Raw genomic sequence first — 27,030 nt, forward strand, 5'->3', positions numbered from 1 at the left:
CAAGGAACCTCCCTTGATCAAGAGCCCCTCACCAGCATCAAGGAACCTCCCTTGATCAAGAGCCCCTCACCAGCATCAAGGAACCTCCCTTGATCAATAGCCCCTCACCAGCATCAAGGAACCTCCCTTGATCAAGAGCCCCTCACCAGCATCAAGGAACCTCCCTTGATCAAGAGCCCCTCACCAGCATCAAGGAACCTCCCTTGATCAAGAGCCCCTCACCAGCATCAAGGAACCTCCCTTGAGGGGATCGTGTACTTGTAGAAATAAAGATTATTATTATTGATAAAATCTAAATCTGCTTGCAGGTTTCCGTCATCTTTGAGATTGAAGTATTTGTAGTGAGTGTGGAAGGTGAGGGAGGGTTTGTATATGTTTGTGTTAGTGTGTTTAATCAAAACTTTGTATTTACTTATTTGTGGTTGCAGGGGTTGATTATCAGACCCCTGGCCATACCTCTTGTCACTCTTCAGTCACTCGCTCATACCCTCATAGGCTCTAATATACCTGTTCTTAAAACTATGTAAGGAGCCTACCTCCATCACTTCACCATCATTATTATAATCAAAGAAAGCGCTAAACCGACAAGGGTCATACAGCACTGCGGGGCAGCAAATAGTGAGCTTATAAACAGCCAGGTGGAGAGGGGATCAGAGGTGAGGGAAGAAAAGGGATGGAAGGGATGCTAAGGGCTATGTGTCAAAGTTTGTATAATAAAACAGTTGCTGTCAAAAAGTCAAAAAGGGATTGGGAGTCAAAGGTGGGATCGTCTGCAAGTAGAGAAAATAAAGAGTGGAAGGTCGGTGGCGGTGTTGGAGGTAAATCCTGCGTGCTCACTGGTAAACCAGGCAATTGACAAGAAAGTGAAGAACCGAAATAGGGACCTGACAAACCTCACAGAGAGGAATAGGGTGTCTATCCATGAAATACCCATGGGTAAGGCGTGTATGAACAATGTGGAGCTGGGAGAGTCCAATCTCCCGAGAACGGCAACTGTGGTAAGATGCTCACAAACCAAAAAGCTGTGTAATAGAACGCAATTTGTTATAGTGCATGCCTGACCACCATAGTTGCCAACGAGCCACTTCCTCACCACCATCATTCCACTTTCCAGCTACTCTTGAGACTTGAATTATTATCATTATAACTAAGTGCTAAACCCACAAGGACCATAAAGCACTGCCCAAAACTGAAGAAATACTTCCTGACAACCCTGTGGTTCATCTGTGACTAACTTCCAGCTGTGTCCCAGAGTACCTGTTGTAATGACTCAACATTCTGTCCAGACCCACCATATCAATTCCTCTGAGTGTCTTGATATCATGTCTCCCCTGGTTCTTTCGTCCTATAATGTTACTAAATTCAGTTCTGCTGGCCTCTTTTCATGGCTCATACCCATTAGCTCAGGAACAAGCCACTCAATACCTCTACACTTTCTCCAATTTACTAACATGCTTTTGCAAGTGTGGGTTCTATACTGGTGCTACATACTCCAAGACAGGATTATCTGTATTATTATAATTAAAACTAAGCACTAAACCCACAAGGGTCATACAATGCTCTATAATGGGACTGACGTGTTGTATAAAGGACCTGGAATAACTGTTTCTTGAGATTCCAAAAGGCTACTCCATGAATTGCCAAAAGAGCATGTATGTTCACATGTACTTTCCTACACTTGGTCGCAGGAGTCAAGTCTCAGTTCCTTCACATCTGGGTATTATTATACTCAGATTAGGCACTAAACCCAGAAGGATCACAGTGTTGCAAGATCACTAGTTGGCTATGCACCACCACAAATTGTTCATGTATCAGTAAGCTTAGAAGCCTTGAAAAACTTGCTGGTGCAAGTATGAGTAGTGAGGGGATTGATGAGGGTTGGAATAGTTTTAAAAATGCAGTATTAGAATGTGGGGCAGAAGTTTGTGATTATAGGAGGGTGGGTGCAGGAGGAAAGAGGAGTGATTTGTGGAATGATGAAGTACAAGGTGTGATAAGAGAAAAAGGTAGCTTATGAGAGGTTTTTACAAAGAAGTGTTATAAGAAGAGTAGAGTATATGGATAGTAAAAGAAAGGTGAAGAGAGTAGTGACAGAGTGTAAAAGGAGAGCAGATGATAGAGTGGGAGAGGCACTGTCAAGAAATTTTAATGAAAATAAGAAAAAAATTTGGAGTGAGTTAAACAAGTTAAGAAAGCCTAGGGAAAGTATGGATTTGTCAGTTAAAAACAGAGTAGGGGAGTTAGTAGATGGGGAGATGAAGTTATTGGGTAGATGGTGAGAATATTTTGAGGAACTTAACCCTTAAACTGTCCAAACAGATCTAGGTTCACATGCGTAGTGCTCCAAAAGTAGACCTACATTTTTTACATATTTTCAAATACATATAACAAAAAAAAAAGTAGATCAAAGTTTTTTTTACACATTTTCAAATTTAAAAAAAAAAAAAAGATCTACGTTTTTTTACATACTTTCAAATGTTGAAAAAAATGTAGATCTACGTTTGGACAGTTTAAGGGTTAAATGTCGATGATGAAAGGGAGGCAGTAATTTCATGCACTGGCCAGGGAGGTATACCATCTTTTAGGAGTGAAGAAGATTATTATTATTATAATCAAGGGGGAGCGCTAAACCCGGAGGATTATACAGCGCCAGGGGGGGGGATGTGGAAGGCATTCAGGCTTAATTCGGGGAACTGGAGCAGATACAATTCCCTAAATCAAGAGCTCCTCACCAACATCAAGGAACCTTCCTTGAGGGGGGAGTGAAGAAGAGCAGGATGTGAATGTGGGGGAGGTGCATGAGGCATTACGTAGAATGAAAGGGGGTAAAGCAGCTGGAACTGACGGGATCATGACAGAAATGTTAAAAACAGGGGGGGACATAGTGTTGGAGTGGTTGGTATTTTTGTTTAATAAATGTATGAAAGAGGGAAAGGTACCTAGGGATTGGCAGAGAGTGTGTATAGTCCCTTTATATAAAGGGAAGGGAGACAAAAGAGATTGTAAAAATTATAGAGGAGTAAGTTTACTGAGTATACCAGGAAGAGTGTACAGTAGGGTTATTATTGAAAGAATTAGAGGTGAAACAGAATGTAGAACTGCGGATGAGCAAGGAGGTTTTAAAGTGGGTAGTGGATGTGTAGATCAAGTGTTTACATTGAAGCATATATGTGAACAGTATTTAGATAAAAGTAGGGAAGTTTTTATTGCATTTATGAATTTAGAAAAGGCATATGATAGAGTGGATAGGGGAGCAATGTGCCAGATGTTGCAAGTATACGGAATAGGTGGCAAGTTATTAAATGCTGTAAAGAGTTTTTATGAGGATAGTGAGGCTCAGGTTAGGGTGTGTAGAAGAGGGAGACTACTTCCCAGTAAAAGTAGGTCTTAGACAGGGATGTGTAATGTCACCATGGTTGTTTAATATATTTATAGATGGGGTTGTAAAAGAAGTAAATGCTAGGGTGTTCAGGAGAGGGGTGGGATTAAATTATGGGGAATTAAATACAAAATGGGAAGTGACACAGTTACTTTTTGCTGATGATACTGTGCTTATGGGAGATTCTAAAGAAAAACTGCAAAGGTTAGTGGATGAATTTGGGAGTGTGTGTAAAGGTAGAAAGTTGAAAGTGAACATAGAGAAGAGTAAGGTGATGAAGGGTATCAAATGATTTAAAGAAATATTGGTTATCAAATTGGGGAGGAGGAGTATGGAAGAAGTGAATATTTTCAGATACTTGGGAGTTGACATGTCAGCGGATGGATTTATGAAGGATGAGATTAATCATAGAATTGATGGAGGAAAAAAGGTGAGTGGTGCATTGAGGTATATGTGGAGGTAAAAAATGTTATCTATGGAGGCAAAGAAGGGAATTATGAAAGTATAGTAGTACCAACACTCTTATATGGGTGTGAAGCTTGGGTTGTAGATGCTGCAGCGAGGAGGCGGTTAGAGACAGTGGAGATGTCCTGTCTAAGGGCAATGTGTGGTGTAAATATTATGCAGAAAATTCGGAGTGTGGAAGTTAGAAGGTGTGGAGTTAATAAAGTTATTAGTCAGAGGACTGAAGAGGGTTTGTTGAGAATGGATCAAAGTAGAATGACATGGAGAGCGTATAAATCTGTAGGAGAAGGAAGGCGGGGTAGGGGTTGTCCTCGAAAAGGTTGGAGGGAGGGGGTAAAGGTGTTGTGGGCGAGGGGTTTGGACTTCCAGCGTGTGTGAGCGTGTTAGATAGGAATGAATGGAGACGCATGGTATTTGGAACCTGACGAGCTGTTGGAGTGTGAGCAGGGTAATATTTAGTGAAGGGATTCAGAGAAACCAGTTATTTTATATAACCGAACTCGAGTCCTGGAAATAGGAAATACAATGCCTACACTCAAAAGGAGGGGTTAGGGATATTGGCAGTTTGGAGGGATATATTGTGTATTTTTATACGTATATGCTTCTAAACTGTTGTATTCTGGGCACCTCTGCAAAAACAGTGATTATGTGTGAGGTGAAAGTGTTGAATGATGATGAAAGTATTTTCTTTTTGGGGATTTTCTTTCTTTTTGGGTCACCCTGCCTCGGTGGGAGACAGCCGACTTGTTGAAAAAAAAAAATAGGGACGTTAAACCCGTAGGGATTATACAGCACCTGTGGGGGGGGGATGTTGGAAGGCATTCAGACTCAATTCATGGAACTGGAGCACAGATCCATTTTGATAGATCAAGAGCCCCTCACCAGCATCAAGGAACCTCCCTTGAGGGGAAAAGTTGTCACAGTTTCTGTGATAAAACACCTGAATCTTGTGTCAGTGTTACACATTCACCATAACAGCTAACATATTTTAACTAATATTTTCACTAATCACTGATAAAGTAAACACACTTGATACAATACTAGGGCATTAAGACATGAGCATTATTGTGGTATGTCTTTAATGACTGTTCTTACAACCACAAGAGATGTTTTTACAACAGTGAACTTCTTAACATTTTATAAGAAGGCATTTACTTAGTTGTACAATGGTACCTGGAAAGTTAAAACATGAAAATGAATGAGATCTGTTTCTACATGATACTGATCTTATGACCACTAAAGATGTTAAAACACTGAACTTCTTAACATTATATAGGAAGGCAATGACTTACAGTTGTACAATAGTCAGTACCCAATCAGCCAGGCTGTGGACTACGTTTGGGCAGCAGTAACAGCCTGGTTGATCAAGCCCTGATCCACCGGGTGGCCTGCTCAAGGATTGGGCCGTAGGGACACTGACACTTGAAACACCCTCCAGGTAGACTCCAGGTAGGTAGTACCTATCTCCACCAAGTGTGGGCATAGGAAATTTGCTTAAAACTGATAACTGGATATACACAGTTAGGAAATGCATAATATCTGATGGTGACCTTTATAGGGATACTATGGTGGTTCAACAAGGTCTAGTAACATGCTATGAATCTATAAGGATAAAACTGACTTTTCGGGAGCAAGGGGCTAGTAACCCCTTCTCCTGTATATATTACTAAATGTAAAAGGAGAAACTTTCGTTTTTCCTTTTGGGCCACCCCGCCTCGGTGGGATACAGCCGGTTTGTTGAAAGAAAGAAGAAAACTGACTTTTTTGACTAACCTCAAGTAACCCTGTATCTCCTCTTAAATTCATGGTAAATCACAACTAACATGTTATCCTATGTATCACAAACAGAAACCATATAATACCAGTCAAGATGTTTGCCTATAGAACATCTACTAACATGTATAAAAAATTTTATATTAATCAACAGGTCTGTCTTCTAATTTCTGTAACTAATTACAATCCATAAAATATTTGAGACAATAATTCTTTCTATCTAACCTTGAATACAGTGGACCCCCGGTTAACGATATTTTTTCACTCCAAAGTATGTTCAGGTGCCAGTACTGACCAAATTTGTTCCCATAAGGAATATTGTGAAGTAGATTAATCCATTTCAGACCCCCAAACATACACGTACAAACGCACTTACATAAATACACTTACATAATTGGTCGCATTTGGAGGTGATCGTTATGCGGGGGTCCACTATATATATAGTAAGATTTATCACGGAATATACTATTGACCTGGTCACTGTAGTTCAAAATGGAGGTAATAACCCATACAAATAAATATCAAATTTTATACTTAAGTGGTCAAATAGTTTTGCACTAGCAATGCAAAAATACTTTGAAAGTATTATACAAAAAACTTCAAGAATGCGTTTACGCAAAGATCTGAGTTATGTTTCCTTTGTTTTAATCAACCCCAATTACAGTCGCCTCCACTTCTCGGGTCTCGTACAACCCCTACGCGTTTATTGCTTCCCATGAACACATTAAAATCTAGGTTGTAATGAACAAATAAATACATTGTGTTTTTAAACGAGATCATATAAAGTTGTATTTTATAGGCAGTGTTGACCGGGAGTAAAAGCAACTAATTCTGAGCTCATCTGATAACTGCATCAAAATATATCTCATAATTATTATTACAGTCATACCCCCACTTTATGTCATTTTAACCTACATCAAATTTGCCTTACGCCACTTTTCTAGAGAAAATTTCAGTTCAGCAAGTGTCATTATGTCCAACTTTAAGTCAGGCAGCAACATCACCTACATCATAATTTTTTAGTTTTCATTATTATTATAATCAAAAAGAAGCGCTAAACCTACAAGGGTCATACAACACCACCAGGCTGGGAAGGATGCAGGGGTAATGGGTAGCAAGAGGGAGAGGGATGATTATTAGGTCATGGAGTGCAGTGAGGCAGTGGATAGTGCTCGTTGATAGAGTGGGCAGTCCAACAGAATGTGGCTAACAGAAACTGGAACCTGACAATTCTCACAGAGTGGAACAGGGTGCCTCTCCATGAGATACCCATGAGTAAAACGAGTGTGGCCAATGCGAAGACAGAAGAGAGTAGTCTCCCAACCTTGACATTGATGATACGAAGACGACCAGAAACCTATACTCGGTTTAATAGAATGTAGTTTATTATAGAGCATATCAGACCAACGTTGTTGCCAACGGGTGCGAAGGTGGGTAGCAATTACAGCAAAATAGTCTGTGAATGGAACACCTCTATATGAAACTGGGAGGTCATGTACTGCTGACCGCGCAGTGGTGTCTGCCTGATCATTGACCTGTATGTCAACATGACCGGGGACCCAACAAAAAAATATGTGTGCTTGCTAGAGACACGGCATAACCAAAGCTGGATATGAAGGACCAGGGAATGAGGTGTATCAAATTTTTGTATAACCTGTAAAGCACTAAGGGAGTCTGAAACTACCACAAATTGTGACACAGGCATAGATGCAAGACAGATAAGTGCTATGAGAATGGCATAAAATTCAGCCGTAAAAATACTAGCCGGGGATAATAGATGCCCTCGCGCAACACTGTCCAGAAACACCTCTGCGAATCTGATGCCATCAGAAGACTTGGAACCATTGGTGTACACTGCGATGGCATGAGAATGAGATCAGAAGTGGTTAAGAAAAAGAGAGCAAGAAGCCACCGTAGGCAGGTGGGGTTTCGCACATGGTAGTGGGAAAGAACAGACACGAACCGTCAGAACTTCTCAAGGGGGTAGGAAAAAGTGAGATGCTACATGAACACAAAGGTGGTAACTGAAGAGAAGACAAAAGTGAATGTACGCAAAGAGAAAAGGAATGGAGTAAACAGGGGCAATGAACGAATAAAGAACGTCTACTAACACCAGTGACTATCCTGTGTATGGAAGGATTGCGGAGGTCATGAAATCAAACATAATAGTGAAAGCAATGAGCATCATGGCGATCGGACAAGGATGGAATATTCACCTCTACAAAGAGGCTCTCAACTGGCAAAGAGTGAAAAGCACCGAGGCATAAATGTAATCCTTGGTGATGGATGGGATTAAACCTAGAGAGAGTTGCAGGAGAGGCCACTGAATCTATCTGGTCGCCATAATCGATTTTCAATAAAATTATGGCTAAATGTAGTCGAAGGAGAGTTCTACGATCAGCCCCCCATGAAAGATGAGCGAGGGTGTTAAGAGGTTCAGCCGGCTATCGCAAATTGCCTTCAGAGAGGTAATGTGAGGTTCCCAGGACAACCTATGGTCAAACAGAAGGCCAAGAAACCTGACCATATCACATTCTGGGATACACAAGCCATATAGATACAATGGATGATCAGAGATGACAGAGAGCCTAGTGAAAGTAATTTGGTGAGTTTTAGAGCTAGAAAATTGAAACCCATGAGTGGTGGCCCAACTGGAAAGATGGTTGACTGCATGCTGGAGAGAAACTGCAATGAGGTGACAGTCAGTGCCTTCACAAGCTATAGTGAAGACATCAACACAGAGCGATGACAAAATACTGGATGGAAGAACAAAGGCCAGATCATTTATAGCAAGGAGAAAAAGTGTTGTGCTCAGAACACATCCCTGAGGGACACCTTCAGCTTGGACAAAGTCCAGGGAAAGCACATTATTAACACGAACACGGAAATGTCTTTCAGTTAAGAAGTTCTTAAGGAAAAATGATAGATTGCCTCAGAGGCCTAAGGAGTGGGCCTAGGCCAAGATATTATACCTCCATTATTTTCATTACTCTTAAAAAAAAAAATGACTAAAATATGCTTTTAGTGTTTTTTAAGGTTTAGCAATAGTAGTTATATTCTTTCACGAGTTATTTATGCTAGTTTTACAGTGTTTGTCATCATTTTAAGGCATTATGTCCAGTTTACATCAAAAACTAGGTTACATCACAGCTCTTGGAACTAATTAATGACAAAGGGCAGGGTATGACTGTATTCTGAAGGAGGGGTGGAGATACATTGCAGTTTTTGAACTGCAGTATCGGCAAACCTCCGGCAAGACAGTGATGGAGTGAGTGATGATGAAAGTTTTTTATTATTATTATTATCACACTGGCTGATTCCCACCAAGACAGGGTGGCCCGAAAAAGAAAAACTTTCACCATCATGAAAGTGTTTCTTTTATTTTTTTTTTTTTTTTTTGGGGGGGGGGGTCACCTTGCCTTGGTGGGAAATGACCAGTTAAAAAAAATTAATACATTCAAAAGAAAGCACCAAACCTGTAGGAATTATACAACACCTGGGAATAAGAATGGAGCATTAGTACCAATTTCTTGGATCAAATCCCTTTAACCTACCTTGAAAAGATATACCACCACATATAGAAACTGCAGCCATAACAAATATATATCATATACCTGGATTAAGCCATGATAAAGTTCCTTCACCATGAAAATACTGACTGCACTGTTAAAGCCAGGATTTTAAAATATGAGGTTACTATTTTACAGAAAATCTTGAATTTTAGAGATCAAATTGAAATTTGGAATGTTCCTTCATACAAAATAGTAAGTGAAAAATTTAGAATTTGATTCATTTTGTAAATCAAGCTTTTAGAAAGAGTCCATCTTATTTAAAAAATTTCAAATTAGATATTTTGAAAAATTGTAATTGTAAATTTTTCTTCTTGCTTTTTTTCAAAATTTAGGTGAATGTTGAATGTATTAACAGTTCCATGTGAGTGGTGATACTACTACTACTACTACAGAAATTATTTATTTTTATACAAACACCATCTGGAAGAAATCTTTTAATTTTTGGCAATATTAAATTTTATTTTATACAATGCCAAATACAATTTCTTTAAAAGATATTTATACCGAGACACAGAAGCCATGTGTTGTATACCTCTAGCCTCAATAAGCATATATAATTACTCATTCATAAGTCAAAACTTCTATCACCACTGAAGAACATTTCTTCCAGTCACATCAGAAATATTACCAATAATAAATTCCCTCATTCATGAGTCAAAAATTTTACCATGAGGAATGTATCTTCCAACAGCTTCAGAAATATATCCAATAAATACACATCTTTTAGGAGTGAAGAAGAGCAGGATGTGAGTGTGGGGGAGGTGCATGAGGCATTGCATAGAATGAAAGTGAATAAAGCAGCTGGAACTGATGGGATCATGACAGAAATGTTAAAAGCAGGGAGAGAGATATACTGTTGGAGCGGTTGGTATTTTTTAATAAATGTATGAAAGAGGGGAAGGTACCTAGGGATTGGCAGAGAGCACGTATAATTCCTTTATATAAAGGGAAGGGGGACAAGAGAGACTAAAAATTATAGGGGAATAAGTTTACAGAATAAAGAGTATTTTTTTTTTTGGGGGGGGTCACCATGCCTAGGTGGGATACGGCCGGTGTGTTGATAGTAGTAGTTTACTTAGTATACCAGGTAAAGTGTATGGTAGGGTTATTATTGAAAGAACTAGGGGTAAGACAGAGAGCAGGACTGCAAATGAGCAAGGAGACATTAAAATGGGTAAGTGATGTGTAGATCAGGTGTTTACATCGAATCATATATGTAAACAGTATTTAGATAAAGGTAGGGAAGTTTTTATTGCATTTACGGATTTAGAAAAGGCATATGATAGAGTGGATAGGGGAGCAATGTGGCAGATGTTGCAAATGTATAGAATAGGTAGCAAGTTACTAAATGCTGTAAAGTTTTTATGAGGATAGTGAGGCTCAGGTTAGGGTGTGTAGGAGAGAAGGTAATTACTTCTCAGTAAAAGTAGGTCTTAGACAGGGATGTGTAATGTCACAATGGTTGCTGAACATATTTATGGATGGGGTTGTAAAAGAAGTAAATGCTAGGTTGTTGGGGACAGGGGTGGAATTAAATTATGAGGAATCAAATACAAAATGGGAGTTGACACAGTTACTTTTTGCTGATGATACTGTGCTTCTGGAGGACTCTTGAGAAAAGTTGCAAAGGTTAGTGGACGAGTTTGGGAGGGTGTGTAAAGGTAGAAAGTTGAAAGTAAATATAGATAAGAGTAAGATGATGCAGATATCAAATGATTTAGATAAAGAAAAATTAGATATCACATTGGAGGGAGGGAGTATGGAAGAAGTGAATGTTTTCAGATATTTGGGAGTTGACTTGTCAGCAGGTGGGTTTATGAAGGATGAGGTAAACCACAGAATTGATGAAGGAAAAAAGGCAAGTGGTGCTTTGAAGTATCTATGGAGACAAAGAACGTTAGCCATGGAGGCAAAGAAGGGAATGTACAAGAGTATAGTACCAACACTCTTATATGGGTGTGAAGCATGGGTTGTAAATGCTGCAGCAAGGAGGCGGCTGGAGGCAGTGGAGATGTTGTGTCTAAGGGCAATGTGCAGTGTAAATATTATGCAGAGAATTCGTAGTGTGGAAATTAGGTGGTGGTGTGGAGTTACTAAAAGAGGAGCTGTTGAGGTGGTTTGATCATTTACAGAGAATGGAACAAAGTAGAATGACTTGGAGAGTGTATAAATCTGCTGGGGAAGGATGGCGGGGTAGGGATTGTCCCTGTAAAGGTCAGAGGGAGAGGGTAAAGGTTTTGTGGGGGAGGGGCTTGGACTTCCAGCAATCGTGCGTGTGTGTGTTAGATAGGAGTGAATGGAGGCGAATGGTTTTTGGGACCTGACGAGCTGTTGGAGTGTAAGAAGGGTAATATTTAGTGTAGGGATTCAGGAAAAGCAGTTAACAGGACTTGAGTCCTGGAAATGGGAAGTACAATGCCTGCACTGTAAAGGAGGGGTTTAGAATATTGGCAGTTTGGAGGAACATCTAAACTGTCGTATCTGAGCTCATCTGCAAAGACAGTGATTATGTATGAGTGATGGTGAAAATGTTGAATGATGATGAAAGTTTTTTCTTTCTTTTTGGGTTTTTCTTTCTTTTTGTGTCACCTGTCTCGGTGAGAAATGGCCGACGTGTAAAAAAAAAAAAAAAAATACACAATGGAAATGAACACTTGCATAATACAAGAAATAACTTTGGTTACTTAATGAATGAATGCACATTCAAGCTTTTAGAGAGCTTCTAAAACCCACAAACTTGAAAGCTCTTCAGAACACACGTGACTTGACCTGACGCTAGTTGTCCAACCCATTCTCATTTACTATACCGTATTAATCTTCCTACGAGGATAGACTGAAGACCCTGTATCAGTACTCTAGAAATGCACAGAATTAGAGAAAAGATTGAGGTATATGTGGAAAATGGGAATTTTAAACTTCTTATACAATTCTCAAACTGTCAATTTCTAGTGCCTCTTGTAAACCTACAAATATTGTACTGCTTACTATACTTTAATTTAGATTAGAATAGGCAACATAAATCTATAAAAACACATTCAGCAATTAAATATAGTACAAAGAAACATTCAAATCCACACACATATTACTAATGGTATGAGAATGGGTTCATCCATATCTGGCTTTTTATCTTTTCTAACATATTTGCAACCTGATGATGGTTCAAGGTGGACTGAAAGGCCTCTCAGCTTTCATTTCAAATTTGTGGATTTGTTAGGAAATGTTCAGTTCATAACATTGTGACTTATTATTCAGTTTACATTTTGTGATAAAGTACAGTATATATTTTTCTATAAAAAAAATTGTATGTAATATTAAAAAAATGCATGACTGCTCTGAATGTTTTCTGTCAGCAGAATAATACTACATGCACCAGTGGAAATTCAAGTCTATCTTTTATAGTTTACTATGTAAATGCACACACTGACAGCCTTACAACAGTGTCTTGTATACAATATTAGCACAGAAATTCAATATACAACTGAGCAACAAAATTCTTAACATAGCTGCTCATAATTACGAACAAATGGTTATCATTAATAACATACACTTAAGACTACCCTATTATCGATCTTTGAAAATTCAATATTTAAGACTATCACAATTGTTAACCTTCAAAAATTTGTACAAATAATTTTCTCAAAAGCAATACAGCTTCAAGAAAGACATGAAGGATTAGTAAATATATATATCAGGATATGGCAACTGATAGTTAGAAGTTGTTGAGGTGAGTCCAGCAGCAGTATCACAAGACATGGCTGTGGTTGTCTGCGCTGGTGGACAGGAGGGAGGAAGCCGGTTGAAGATCTCGGTGAGTTTATTCTGAAGAGTATCTGGTTGCTGTAAAAAAAAAGATATGCATTACTTAATATTTCCTTCCTGTCATTAATATATTCAATATGAAAGGAGAGTTGGAGGGAGCTGGTGCAGGAGGCTTTGAGTGCTAGGGGATTGAGCAGCTGGCTTGTGTGAGCATGATAGATCTTAGTGATTGGGGACAAATGGTTTTTGTGGCTTCTTGTGCTGAGAGTGGCAGGAAGGTAACACTTATGAAAGGATTCAGGGAATTGGTTAGCCTAACTCGAGTCATGGAGGTGGGAAACATAGTGCTTGCACTATGAAGGAGAGGTGGGGATGTCACAGTCTGAAACCTCATTTGAATTATCATATCTGCACACATCTGACTAGACAACTACGTATTTAATGAATAGTCGTGAATGTAATTTTTCTTTTAGGGTCGCCCTACATTGGTGAGAGGCAGCTGATGAGGTAAAAGAAGAAGCATATAGAATATAATACAACAGAGCATAACTAACCTTTGCCTGAATCTTTGCCACCAAGGCCTCAAAAGATTCAGTCATGAAAGCTTCTGTGATCTGTTTGCGTCGCTCCTCCTCTGCCTTCCTCTTCTGCTCTGGACTCTCAGTTAGCACCTTTTTCAGAGACTCAAAAGTGATTTCTTCTTCCAGTGACCGCTGAAAGAATCATATAATGGTTTACTCTTTTTTTCTTTTTTACCTAGATTATTGGTATATGAATGGTATACGATACTCACAATATCAAGAATTACACATCTACAAATGAAGATGCCCAGATGTTGCACATGTCTAATTCTTCACCAAGTTTACTTACAAGTATCAGACAGCAGACTGAATATCTAACATCACATATGAAGGTGCAACCACTGACTCTATCACACAGGGTATATAATACAAACAAATGCATAAAACAGACACATGTGCAATGTTAAGAAACTTTTATTTCAATGCATTTCGCTCACCTGGAACTTTATTAATCCACAAAGCTCTCTCAGTGAAACACATCTAATAAGTGTCTATTTTATACACTGTTTCAGGGCTGCATTCACATTGCCACTTTTTTTTATTTCCTTAACCAACAAAATGTTATTTTTAATTCTTACTGTGCACCCAATCTCTGAATTTTGGATTTTTCCTTGCTTGTTCTTATCAATGTCTTCGTGTTTCATTCTTATAACTGTCCACTGGTATATACTTGCTAAAGAAACACATTTGCACAGAGCAATAACTGTAAGCAAAACTACACGGAAAGGCTTCGAAAGCTCTCTCACATTTTCTATTCAAGGAGGTTGACATGGCTAGTGAAAATGTTACACGAGTCTGCCCCCTATTTGCATGGAAGATATAAGAAGTGATTTTAAACTTACCCTGGGAAGTCCTGGAGAGGAACAAGCACTGTCCACCTCGACACTGATTGAGTTGATATCCATGGCAGAAGAGGTGTGTTGTGCGGTGGATTGCCGCCGCATGATGCTTGAGACGCTGGCATTTAGACGCTTCTCATCCAGACTGAGGATGTGAAACATTCTTAAATTATATGTATATTCTACTTAATCTACAATGTCTTTCATTCTTGCCATACATAGATGCAAGTATATGGTGGGTCAGGTACAGGTGCAAGTAACCCGAAATGTCTTAGGCTTTATTCTAAGCAAAGGTTTATTCATACAGTGAGAAAATGAACAGACTTTGTTCCTTATTACCAGCATGATGCATAACTTTTCATGGAACAATCTGTTGACTCCAGGTAAAAGCTGATGATGGCAGTAGATGAAATTTCAATCCTTCCTCAACTGAGCTATAATGCTAATCAAAACTGAAATCAGGTTCACTACCAGTCACTGTATTACAGCAATGCATATTAAAATCTATTACTTAAAAGAGCACACTATAAATTATAATAGTAGTAATTATTCAAATGAACAAAATCCTACAATACAACAGTGCATTTACTTGGTGCCTGTGAGAAGATCCAGAACTTTGGCATTGTCAAAGAGCAGTTCCTGTGGTAAGCTGCTGTGAAGCAAGCTGGAATCATAGTGAGACAACAACTCTGGCAGTAGATGTGGGGCCTTGTCTGATCTGTGAAATCAACCAAAGGTGTTCATCAACCAACCCATAATTTTTAGATGCTCTGAGTCTCAATTTTTGGAATAAAGGTATTAAAAAAAAATAAATGAGTCTACTTTGCTCAAGGATATTATGTTATAAGCATTATTATAAATAATCCTTAACAGCATTTCTGGGATGTTTTTCCTATGAATATACTAATTATTTTCACAGGTAATGAAAATATATATATATATAGCTTTCTAAATCTATACAACTTAGGATATATGTATGTAAACTACAAAAGCTTATGGTAAATAGCAATATGACTGACAATGTTCTCTATATCTTAAACATATATTTCTTGTTTCACTTGCTTATGAGGGGGGAATAAACAGACTTGAAACCAATTTGAAAAATCACCATTATGTACAATACATTAGGAAACATATGAAGATGTACTAAGGCTAGTGTTAGATACAGCATTAAAGCAAAAAATCTAAGAAAATCAATTATGGAGCACAGGAATGCTAGTTAATAGCGAGTTTTTAAAAAGAAACTCAAACGGCAATAATTTAAAAATGGAAATGATATAAAAGAGAAAATATCTGCGAGGAAACACTGTATGAGATTGACTATACAGATTGCAAGAGGAGAGTAGATATGGAGGGAAAAACAAAATACTGAAGGGTTATCAATTAAGTTATCAATGTAGACTGTCAAAAGAGCAAAAATTTTTAATTACGGAGTAAACATGCTATCTCTTTAGTGAAGACTTTAACCAAAACTTCGTTAATGGAACTCTTTCAAATAAAAGCAGGTGACTATATAAACTTGAGCATGCATGTAAACACTCAGGAAAACATATATTTCTTTTCATTAAATAATCTACATTATATAAACAAGAGGTACAAAAAAAATCTGCTGGGTAAAGACCTGTGCTTGATGACTGCAGACACATGTTCCTTTAGAGTAGTGACCAGGTGAGAGATAACCACCATGACTGAGGCAACCAGTGTGTGTAGCTGTATGGCAGCTACGGCACTCACTGCTCCTCCCTGTGCCAGCCCCTGAAAATTTGCAGATCCACATAAATATACCTAAACACACACTTAATCTGTTCAGAACTTCCTTTATATACATAACAGGGCAAACTAAGTACAGTATTTACTGATTCTCATTAAAATATTTTTTTCTTTCTTTCTTTCAACAAACTGGCAGTATCCCACCAAAGCAGGGTGGCCCAAAAAGAAAAACAAGTTTCTCTTTTTAACTTTAGTAATGTATACAGGAGAAGGGGTTACTAGCCACTTGCTCCTGGCATTTCAGTCGCCTCTTGCAACACACATAGCTTACGGAGGAAGAATTCTGTTCCACTTCCCCATGAAGATAAGAGGAAATAAACACGAACAAGTAGTAAGAAAATAGAAGAAAATCCAGAGGGGTGTTTGTATATATATGCTTGTACATCCAAGTGTAGTGTGACCTAAATGCAAGTAGAAGTAGCAAGACGTAACTGAAATCTTGTATAAGATTTTATAGTTCATAAATAGGGGCTTGAACATACTGCAGGCATGTGTGAGTGGGTTAGATAAGAGTGAATGGAGATGAATGGTTTTTGAAACTTAACAAGCTGTTGGAGTGTGAGTAGGGTAATATTTTGTGAAGAAATTCAGGAAAACCAGTTACCTGGACTAGAGTTCGAGAGGTGGGAAGTACAATACCTGCACTCTAAAGGTGGAGTTTGGGATACAGTGGACCCCCGGTTCACGTTATTAATCCGTTCCTGAGAACTCATCGTAAAGCAAAATTATCGGAAAGTGAATCAATTTTCCCCATAAGAAATAATGGAAATCAAATTAATCCATGCAAGACACCCAAAAGTATGAAAAAAAAAAAATTTTACCACATGAAATATTAAGTTTAATGCAATAGAATAATTACAATAACAATAATAACAATAGAATAATCACAATGGAATAATTGACACTTACCTTTAATGAAGATTTGGTGATGACTAATGGGATGGGAGGAGGGGAGAGTGTCAAAGTTTTTAATGTTTAGAAGGGGAATCCCCCTCCATTAGGACTTGAGGTAGCAAGTCCTTTTCCGGGGTTACTTCCCTTCTTCTTTTAATGCCACTAGGACCAGCTTGAGAGTCACTGGACTTCTGTTGCACAACATATCTGTCCATAGAGGCCTGTACCTCTCGTTCCTTTATGACTTTCCTAAAGTGGTTCACAACATTGTCAGTGTAATAGTCACCAGCACGGCTTGCAATAGCTGTGTTAGGGTGACTTTCATCCATAAAGGTTTGCAGTTCAACTCACTGTGCACACATTTCCTTAATTTTTGAAGTAGGCACAATGGATTCCACAACTGGCATAGTCTTCTCAGGGTTAGCCCCAAACCATTCAAAATCTTTCTTAATTTCCATACTAATTCTCACCCTTTTTACCATAGGGTTGGCACTAGAAGCTTTCTTGGGGCCCATGGTGACTTATTTTGCAGAAACAAGCACCAAAAACAGTGATAATATGGAATGTACCGAATGTATCCTTAGATGCGCGCACACTGGCTGGCTTGTAAACACTGGCATACACGGGGCAGTTCAGGCCACACATGGACACCTCTCATACGAATCATATCGCATACCGGGTTTTGTAACGGGAACTGAGGCAAATTTTTTGCGATATAATGCTTCGGATACCGGATTTATCGGATACCGATGACTTCGCGAACCGGGGGTCCACTGTATTTGCTGTTTAGAGTGAAATCTATACTGTCGTATCTGCTTGCCTCTGGCAAGACTGTGTGTGTGTGAATGATGGGCAAATTTTTCCTTGTTTGGTTACTCTGCTTCGGTGGGAAATGGCCAGCATATTAAAAAAAAAAAAAAAAAAAATCCTCTATGGGGAAGTAGAGAAGAATCCTTCCTCCATAAGCCATGCATGCTGAGAGGGGCAACTAAAATGCCAGGAGCAAGAAGCTAGTAACCCCTTCTGCATAAATTACTAAATGTAAAATAAGAAGAAAAATCTCTTTCTTTTTCAAGTCACCCTACCTCAGTGGGAGACAGCCAGTGTGTTAAAAAAAATACGTGATAGAAATTAAAAAACAATGTAAGGAGATCAAAGGTACAGAGAAATTCCTCTCATAACATGGATTCAGGCTGCAAGTTTTTATTAGGACACTAATCAGTAACACCCCATTCTAGCAAAATGCCTGTAGCAGTATGCTACAAAAATGCCAAATCATAAAGCGAAGAAATTGAAGGCAGGTGTTCTATAAGTGTAGTGAATAAATAACCCAGACATAGGAGATAAACTTATGACAACACTGTCATTGGACAGAAACTTTATTATAAGTTTCACTCTCCCACATTCAGGACATTTGTGTATTGTTCCAGCCAAGGCATTATGCTGTCTTACTCACTCACACACTCTCACATTCTCACATTCTCACATTCTCACATTCTCTCTCTCTCTCTCTCTCCCATTCTCACTCTCCCATTCTCACTCTCCCATTCTCACTCTCCCATTCTCACTCTCCCATCCTCACTCTCCCATCCTCACTCTCCCATCCTCACTCTCCCATCCTCACTCTCCCATCCTCACTCTCCCATCCTCACTCTCCCATCCTCACTCTCCCATCCTCACTCTCCCATCCTCACTCTCCCATCCTCACTCTCCCATCCTCACTCTCCCATCCTCACTCTCACATCCTCACTCTCACATCCTCACTCTCACATCCTCACTCTCACATCCTCACTCTCACATCCTCACTCTCACATCCTCACTCTCACATCCTCACTCTCACATCCTCACTCTCACATCCTCACTCTCACATTCTCACTCTCACATTCTCACTCTCACATTCTCACTCTCACATTCTCACTCTCACATTCTCACTCTCACATTCTCACTCTCACATTCTCTCACATTCTCACTCTCACATTCTCACTCTCACATTCTCACTCTCACATTCTCACTCTCACATTCTCACTCTCACATTCTCACTCTCACATTCTCACTCTCACATTCTCACTCTCACATTCTCACTCTCACATTCTCACTCTCACATTCTCACTCTCACATTCTCACTCTCACATTCTCACTCTCACATTCTCACTCTCACATTCTCACTCTCACATTCTCACTCTCACATTCTCACTCTCACATTCTCACTCTCACATTCTCACTCTCACATTCTCACTCTCACATTCTCACTCTCACATTCTCACTCTCACATTCTCACTCTCACATTCTCACTCTCACATTCTCACTCTCACATTCTCACTCTCACATTCTCACTCTCACATTCTCACTCTCACATTCTCACTCTCACATTCTCACTCTCACATTCTCACTCTCACATTCTCACTCTCACATTCTCACTCTCACATTCTCACTCTCACATTCTCACTCTCACATTCTCACTCTCACATTCTCACTCTCACATTCTCACTCTCACATTCTCACTCTCACATTCTCACTCTCACATTCTCACTCTCACATTCTCACTCTCACATTCTCACTCTCACATTCTCACTCTCACATTCTCACTCTCACATTCTCACTCTCACATTCTCACTCTCACATTCTCACTCTCACATTCTCACTCTCACATTCTCACTCTCACATTCTCACTCTCACATTCTCACTCTCACATTCTCACTCTCACATTCTCACTCTCACATTCTCACTCTCACATTCTCACTCTCACATTCTCACTCTCACATTCTCACTCTCACATTCTCACTCTCACATTCTCACTCTCACATTCTCACTCTCACATTCTCACTCTCACATTCTCACTCTCACATTCTCACTCTCACATTCTCACTCTCACATTCTCACTCTCACATTCTCACTCTCACATTCTCACTCTCACATTCTCACTCTCACATTCTCACTCTCACATTCTCACTCTCACATTCTCACTCTCACATTCTCACTCTCACATTCTCACTCTCACATTCTCACTCTCACATTCTTACTCTCACATTCTTACTCTCACATTCTTACTCTCACATTCTTACTCTCACATTCTTACTCTCACATTCTTACTCTCACATTCTTACTCTCACATTCTTACTCTCACATTCTTACTCTCACATTCTTACTCTCACATTCTTACTCTCACATTCTTACTCTCACATTCTTACTCTCACATTCTTACTCTCACATTCTTACTCTCACATTCTTACTCTCACATTCTTACTCTCACATTCTTACTCTCACATTCTTACTCTCACATTCTTACTCTCACATTCTTACTCTCACATTCTTACTCTCACATTCTTACTCTCACATTCTTACTCTCACATTCTTACTCTCACATTCTTACTCTCACATTCTTACTCTCACATTCTTACTCTCACATTCTTACTCTCACATTCTTACTCTCACATTCTTACTCTCACATTCTTACTCTCACATTCTTACTCTCACATTCTTACTCTCACATTCTTACTCTCACATTCTTACTCTCACATTCTTACTCTCACATTCTTACTCTCACATTCTTACTCTCACATTCTTACTCTCACATTCTTACTCTCACATTCTTACTCTCACATTCTTACTCTCACACTCTCACTCTCTCTCATATTCTCTCTCTCTCATATTCTCTCTCTCTCATATTCTCTCTCTCTCATATTCTCTCTCTCTCATATTCTCTCTCTCTCATATTCTCTCTCTCTCATATTCTCTCTCTCACACTCCCTCTCTCTCTTTTTTTTTTAGCACATCGGCCATTTCCCACCAAGGCGGGGTGACCTTAATTTTGATAAAATATTAACTTAAATGTTTTTAGAGTTTGCAAATATTCTGGCAGATCAAATAGCAATTCTTAATGATCTCTGTTGTAATGCTCTTCTTGAACTGTGACTTTTAACAACATTGTTATAATGCTCTGGTAGCTGGAATCTCGGTTCAATGATCCATGGAAATTTTTTTATAATAAACTTACTTATTCTCAATATGTTACTTGACATTCTTTTATTGATGTTACAACAAAACCTATAGAATTACTGTACAGCCTCGCTTCACTTAGACACGTACTCGTTTACCAATGACTTACAACAGGCTCTCTGACCAGTATGCATACCTAAATAATGTATATTAGAGCTGATTTCCTATACAGTGGACCCCCGCATACCGTTGGCCTTACATAACGTTAAATCCGCATACCGATACATTTTATCGCTAAGATTTTGCCTCGCATACCGCTAAAAAACCCGCTCAACGCTTTTCGTCCGAGACGCATCTAATGTGCGGCCTGAGCCAGCCTCACATGTTCCGCCGGTGGCATTGTTTACCAGCCAGCCTCCGCGGTAACATCCAAGCATACAATCGGAACATTTCGTATTATTACAGTGTTTTTGGTGATTTTATCTGCAAAATAAGTGACCGTGGGCCCCAAGAAAGCTTCTAGTGCCAACCCTACAGCAATAAGGGTGAGAATTACTATAGAGATGAAGAAAGAGATCATTGATAAGTATGAAAGTGGAGTGCGTGTCTCCGAGCTGGCCAGGTTGTATAATAAACCCCAATCAACCATCGCTACTATTGTGGGCAACAAAACGGCAATCAAGGAAGCTGTTCTTGCCAAAGGTTCAACTGTGTTTTCGAAACAGAGATCGCAAGTGATGGAAGATGTTGAGAGACTCTTATTGGTATGGATAAATGAAAAACAGACAGCATAACAGATCATAAGTGAAAAGGCTAGGAAGTTGCATGAGGATTTAATTAAAAAAATGCCTGCAACTAGTGATGATGTGAGTGAATTTAAGGCCAGCAAAGGTTGGTTTGAGAGATTTAAGAAGCGTAGTGGCATACATAGTGTGATAAGGCATGGTGAGGCTGCCAGTTCGGACCACAAAGCAGCTGAAAAATACGTGCAGGAATTCAAGGAGTACATAGACAGTGAAGGACTGAAACCTGAACAAGTGTTTAATTGTGATGAAACAGGCCTGTTTTGGAAGAAAATGCCAAGCAGGACGTACATTACTCAGGAGGAAAAGGCACTCCCAGGACATAAGCCTATGAAAGACAGGCTTACTCTGTTGATGTGTGCCAATGCTAGTGGTGATTGCAAGGTGAAGCCTTTATTAGTGTATCACTCAGAAACTCCCAGAGCGTTCAGGCAAAAGAATATCCTCAAGGCTAATTTGTGTGTGCTGAGGAGGGCAAACAGTAAGGCATGGGTCACTAGGGACTTTTTCTATGACTGGTTACACCATGCATTTGCCCCCAATGTGAAAGATTACCTAACTGAAAAGAAATTAGACCTTAAGTGCCTCCTGGTGTTAGACAATGCCCCTGGTCATCCTACAGACGTGGCAGAGCGACTTTATGGGGACATGAGCTTCATTAAGGTGAAGTTTTTGCCTCCTAATACCACTCCTCTCCTGCAGCCCATGGACCAGCAGGTTATTGCAAACTTCAAAAAACTGTACACAAAAGCTCTGTTTGAAAGGTGCTTTGTAGTGACCTCAGAAACTCAACTGACTCTAAGAGAGTTTTGGAGAGAGCACTTTAATATCCTCAATTGTGTAAACCTTATAGGTAAGGCTTGGGAGGGAGTGACTAAGAGGACCTTGAACTCTGCTTGGAAGAAACTGTGGCCAGAATGTGTAGACCAAAGGGATTTTGAAGGGTTTCAGGCTAACCCTGAGAGGAGTATGCCAGTTGAGGAATCCATTGTGGCATTGGGAAAGTCCTTGGGATTGGAGGTTAGTGGGGATGATGTGGAAGAGTTGGTGGAGGAGGACAATGAAGAACTAACCACTGATGAGCTGCTAGATCAACTTCAACAGCAAGAGGCCAGACCTGAGGAAACTGGTTCGGAGGAGAGGAGAGAGAAATTGAAGAAGTTGCCTACTACAAAGATTAAGGAAATCTGTGCAATGTGGCTGAAAGTGCAAACCTTTATGGATGAAAATCACCCTCACACAGCTATTGCAAGCCGTGCTGGTGACTATTACACTGACAATGTTGTGAAACACTTTAGGGAAGTCATAAAGGAACGAGAGGTACAGGCCACTATGGACAGATATGTTGTGCGGCAGAAGTCCAGTGACTCTGAAGCTGGTCCTAGTGGCATTAAAAGAAGAAGGGAAGTAGCCCCAGAAAAGGACTTGACACCTAAAGTCTTAATGGAAGGGGATTCCCCTTCTAAACACTAAGACTCTCTCCTCCTCCCATCCCATCAATCATCACCAGATCTTCAATAAAGGTAAGTGTCATGTAATTGTGCATGCCTTTTTCAGTTTGTGTGTATTAAAATTAATATTTCATGTGGTAAAATTTTTTTTTTCATACTTTGGGGTGTCTTGCACAGATTAATTTGATTTCCATTATTTCTTATGGGGAAAATTCATTCGCATAACGATAATTTCGCATAACAATGAGCTCTCAGGAACGGATTAATATCGTTATGCGGGGGTCCACTGTATTCTGTTTATTACAGTATACAGTACACTACTGTATAAATATTTAAAAACATACTAAAAATGTTATAAATGGTGGAAAAGTGGCATTAAAACAAAATCAAAGATGGCCAACACAAACCCACTACTACTAATATGCTCCTCCTTTAGTGACGAATTTGTTTACCAACACGGTCTTAGGAACAGAACTCCATCGTTAAGTGAGGAGAGGCTGTATACCAAAACAGAAATGTAATACTATACATACAGTAATAATGAACTCTACCCATGACTTCTCAACTTAAAATTCATTTTCTGGAAACCCACTATGTCCTAAGCTCGAGATACAACTGTATACTATACTTAATTCTGTGCCTTTTGAATAGAACACTGCATGATGATGATTAAAAATGTTGGAGAAACTCATCAATATTTATCACATACTGAGAACAATACTCAACCTGTATGTGGAACAGAACTCTTAGGATGTCAACTATGACATCATCACAGCGGATCTCTGTCAGAAGGAGCATCAGAGTGGCATACAGTGCCTCTATGTTGGCCAGCGTGTTGTTGGCAAACTCGCAGTTCTCCTGGATTGATAACAAGAGTTCATTGCCAGACTTCTTCCAGAAGTTCACATCTTGCCGCACAGGCTTCCCAAGTGTGAGTCCCAGGCGTGTCACCTCCAGACTGTAAGAGACACAAGGAAAGGGACACTATTAGTGAGTAGAACATTTCATTTGATTTCTATTAATGATCAGGGTTTATCAAGCATATAAGACCCCACTTATACACCACCTTCTTTTCGGTGTTCCACGTTTTCACTGGCTTCAAATTGAGTCATTGTTCATTATGCTCCACCTGCCAGTGACTGTCATCCGTGGGTGGAACAATGGCTCAATTGAAAGCCAATGAAAACATAGAACACTGAAGAGAGGTGCTGTATATGTAGAGCCCTCCTTTATATATTTTGCAGCAGATTTATTATTTATCAAGTGCAAAGCCAAAAGGCACTTGTAGATTTTCTCCTTATAAGTTCACTTACACTCAAGTCTCATCTTTTAGTATTGAAGCACAAGCACAGTATTAGTGCAGAATGTTCGCCTGATGCCTTGGTCATCATATTACAACAATAACAGCAACCTGTTACAATTTCTCAACAAGTATTAATTTCATTTCAGAAATTATTGACAACAGTGGAATTTTCCAATACTCTGAACCAATCTAAATGCTCTAGTCTGGCTTGAGATTACACATCTAAAAGTAACAGTTACCAAAAGCTAATCATCTCATTAGTACACTTTACTTCACATCAAATCTTAAACCCTCAGCTTCCCACGAAGAAACTACACTTTCTCTCTCTCTCTTCCCACCACTCTCTTTTCTACTGTACTTCCATGGTTCTGTATCTATCTCATGAACTTGAGTTTTATAATTTCTCTTTATATATGGTCACCCAAAAGTTTCTTTTAGACTTGCTCAAATTGGAATAAACCCCATGCTATTAATTGTTCTAACCCACAGGTACTTTTCGGAACAAATCACCTCCCTATATCATCTGACACCTTTGATCTCCAGTCCTTCAGGAAATACCATTTGGACAATAGCTGGCATTTTTTCCTTCTTGCCAAGCTTTATTGAGTGGGCAACTCTCTCATTACGAAGTAAAAAAAGGAAGGAAAAAAAAAAAGAGGAGCTTACGTGGGTTTGGTGAGTTTCTCAATATTTTGGTGTCTATCAATGAGTGTGTGTAAGATCTGCTGAACAGTAAGACGCACTTCTGGGTCGCTCGACACCGACAGTCGCATCAGACGCACTAAGAACGACTGGGCAAATGTCTTTGAGTACTGCTCTGTTGTATACTTGGTACCAACCTAAAACCAGTAAAAAGTCATGTTTTTAATGAGTTTAAAATATGAGAAAAATCACTTTCCCACATTACTAACTAAACATAAGAACCAAATAAACTTGGACATTTATTTACACACATTAGATGAAACATTTACACGTATCAGAGGATGCTACAGAGCTAAGCTGAGATTCAGGGTTAAGTAGCTAACTTTCAACTAAAGTAAGACTAAGCATTTTAACTACAAACCTTGAGTAAAGACTTGAGAAGAAGGTGTTGTAACTTGATCTCTGCCTCAGGTCTTGTTGACCCTCCATCATCCACTCTATCACTACCGGGAACCTGAGAGAAAGTTTTTCCGCAAAGGATAGATACACTTTAGCAACAGTGAATTTGCTATTTGATAATAACAGCTATCTTATCTTTAAACAATAATCTACAAGACTATTCCTGAATGAAGTGAAATTCCTAAAAATCATAATATTTATACTAACTCTTCTCACACACCGTCTCAGACCGGGCCGCGGGGGCGTTGACCCCCGGAACTCTCTCCAGGTAAACTCCAGGTAAACACCGTACTAATAAAACTATTTATTGTTTTAATGTATCCATGACATCTAACCTGTCATATCTGCTTGAGTGATAGTGTGAATGATGGTGAAAATGTTTCTTTTTGGGGTTACTCTGCTTCAGTGGGAAATGGCCAGCATATTAAAAAACAAAAAAAAATAGAAATTCCTCTATGGGAAAGTGGAGAAGAATCTTTCCTCCATAAGTCATGCAAGTCGTAAGAGGCAACTAAAATGCCAGGAGCAAGAGGCTAGTAGCCCCTTCTGTATTAATTACTAAAATGAAGAAAAGCTTTATGGAAGAATTTCTTTTCTTTCAGGTCACTGTACCTTGGTGGGAGTCGACTGGAGAGTTAAAATAAACAAATTTTACCTCTTGCCTATTTCTTCACACTGACCATAAACAGCAGCGTAAGCAATACAATTAAAATATGAATATTATTCTTATTATTATTACAATCACACAGAGGCGTCGCTAGAGTTGGTGTCACCCGGGGCAGAATCTCAGGTGTCACCCGGGGCAACATTTTTGGTGTCCCCCCCATGAAATTCAAAGAAGGGGGGGGGGGGTAAACTCCAGTTATGTCACTACTGCATGACCATTGAGTGACTAATGTTTAGCAATGAGAATATTTAAGGACCATAAACCAAACAGGTGGGGATACAGTTTTGGAGTGGTTGGTGCAATTATGGAAGAGGGTAAGGTACCTAGGGATTGGCAGAGAGCATGCATAGTTCCTTTGTATAAAGGCAAAGGGGACAAAAGAGAATGCAAAAATTATAGGGGGATAAGTCTGTTGAGTATACCTGGTAAAGTGTATGGTAGAGTTATTATTGAAAGAATTAAGAGTAAGACGGAAAATAGGATAGCAGATGAACAAGGAGGCTTTAGGAAAGGTAGGGGGTGTGTGGACCAGGTGTTTACAGTGAAACATATAAGTGAACAGTATTTAGATAAGGCTAAAGAGGTCTTTGTGGCATTTATGGATTTGGAAAAGGCATATGACAGGGTGGATAGGGGGGCAATGTGGCAGATGTTGCAGGTGTATGGTGTAGGAGGTAGGTTACTGAAAGCAGTGAAGAGTTTTTACAAGGATAGTGAGGCTCAAGTTAGAGTATGTA

General features: G+C 39.3%; 1 protein-coding gene across 7 annotated transcripts in view; it reads right to left on the bottom strand.

The window, feature by feature from the left end:
• Positions 1-4,906: 4,906 nt before the first annotated feature.
• The window catches only part of stmA (Protein EFR3 homolog stmA), a 93,009-nt gene continuing 70,885 nt past the window's right edge, over positions 4,907-27,030 (bottom strand). For all 7 annotated transcript variants that reach the window (XM_053771347.2, XM_053771343.2, XM_070098704.1 and 4 more), the window contains 8 exons: positions 25,589-25,681; positions 25,192-25,364; positions 23,949-24,180; positions 15,990-16,123; positions 14,958-15,086; positions 14,372-14,513; positions 13,503-13,661; positions 4,907-13,026 (listed from right to left, as the gene is read on the bottom strand). In XM_053771347.2, the coding sequence (XP_053627322.1) occupies positions 12,862-13,026; positions 13,503-13,661; positions 14,372-14,513; positions 14,958-15,086; positions 15,990-16,123; positions 23,949-24,180; positions 25,192-25,364; positions 25,589-25,681 (1,227 nt within the window). In that variant the 3' untranslated portion in view covers positions 4,907-12,861. The remainder of the gene's footprint in view (positions 13,027-13,502; positions 13,662-14,371; positions 14,514-14,957; positions 15,087-15,989; positions 16,124-23,948; positions 24,181-25,191; positions 25,365-25,588; positions 25,682-27,030) is intronic.

This window comes from Cherax quadricarinatus, chromosome 5 (assembly GCF_038502225.1).
Source record: "Cherax quadricarinatus isolate ZL_2023a chromosome 5, ASM3850222v1, whole genome shotgun sequence".
In the NCBI taxonomy this organism is placed as follows: domain Eukaryota; kingdom Metazoa; phylum Arthropoda; class Malacostraca; order Decapoda; family Parastacidae; genus Cherax; species Cherax quadricarinatus.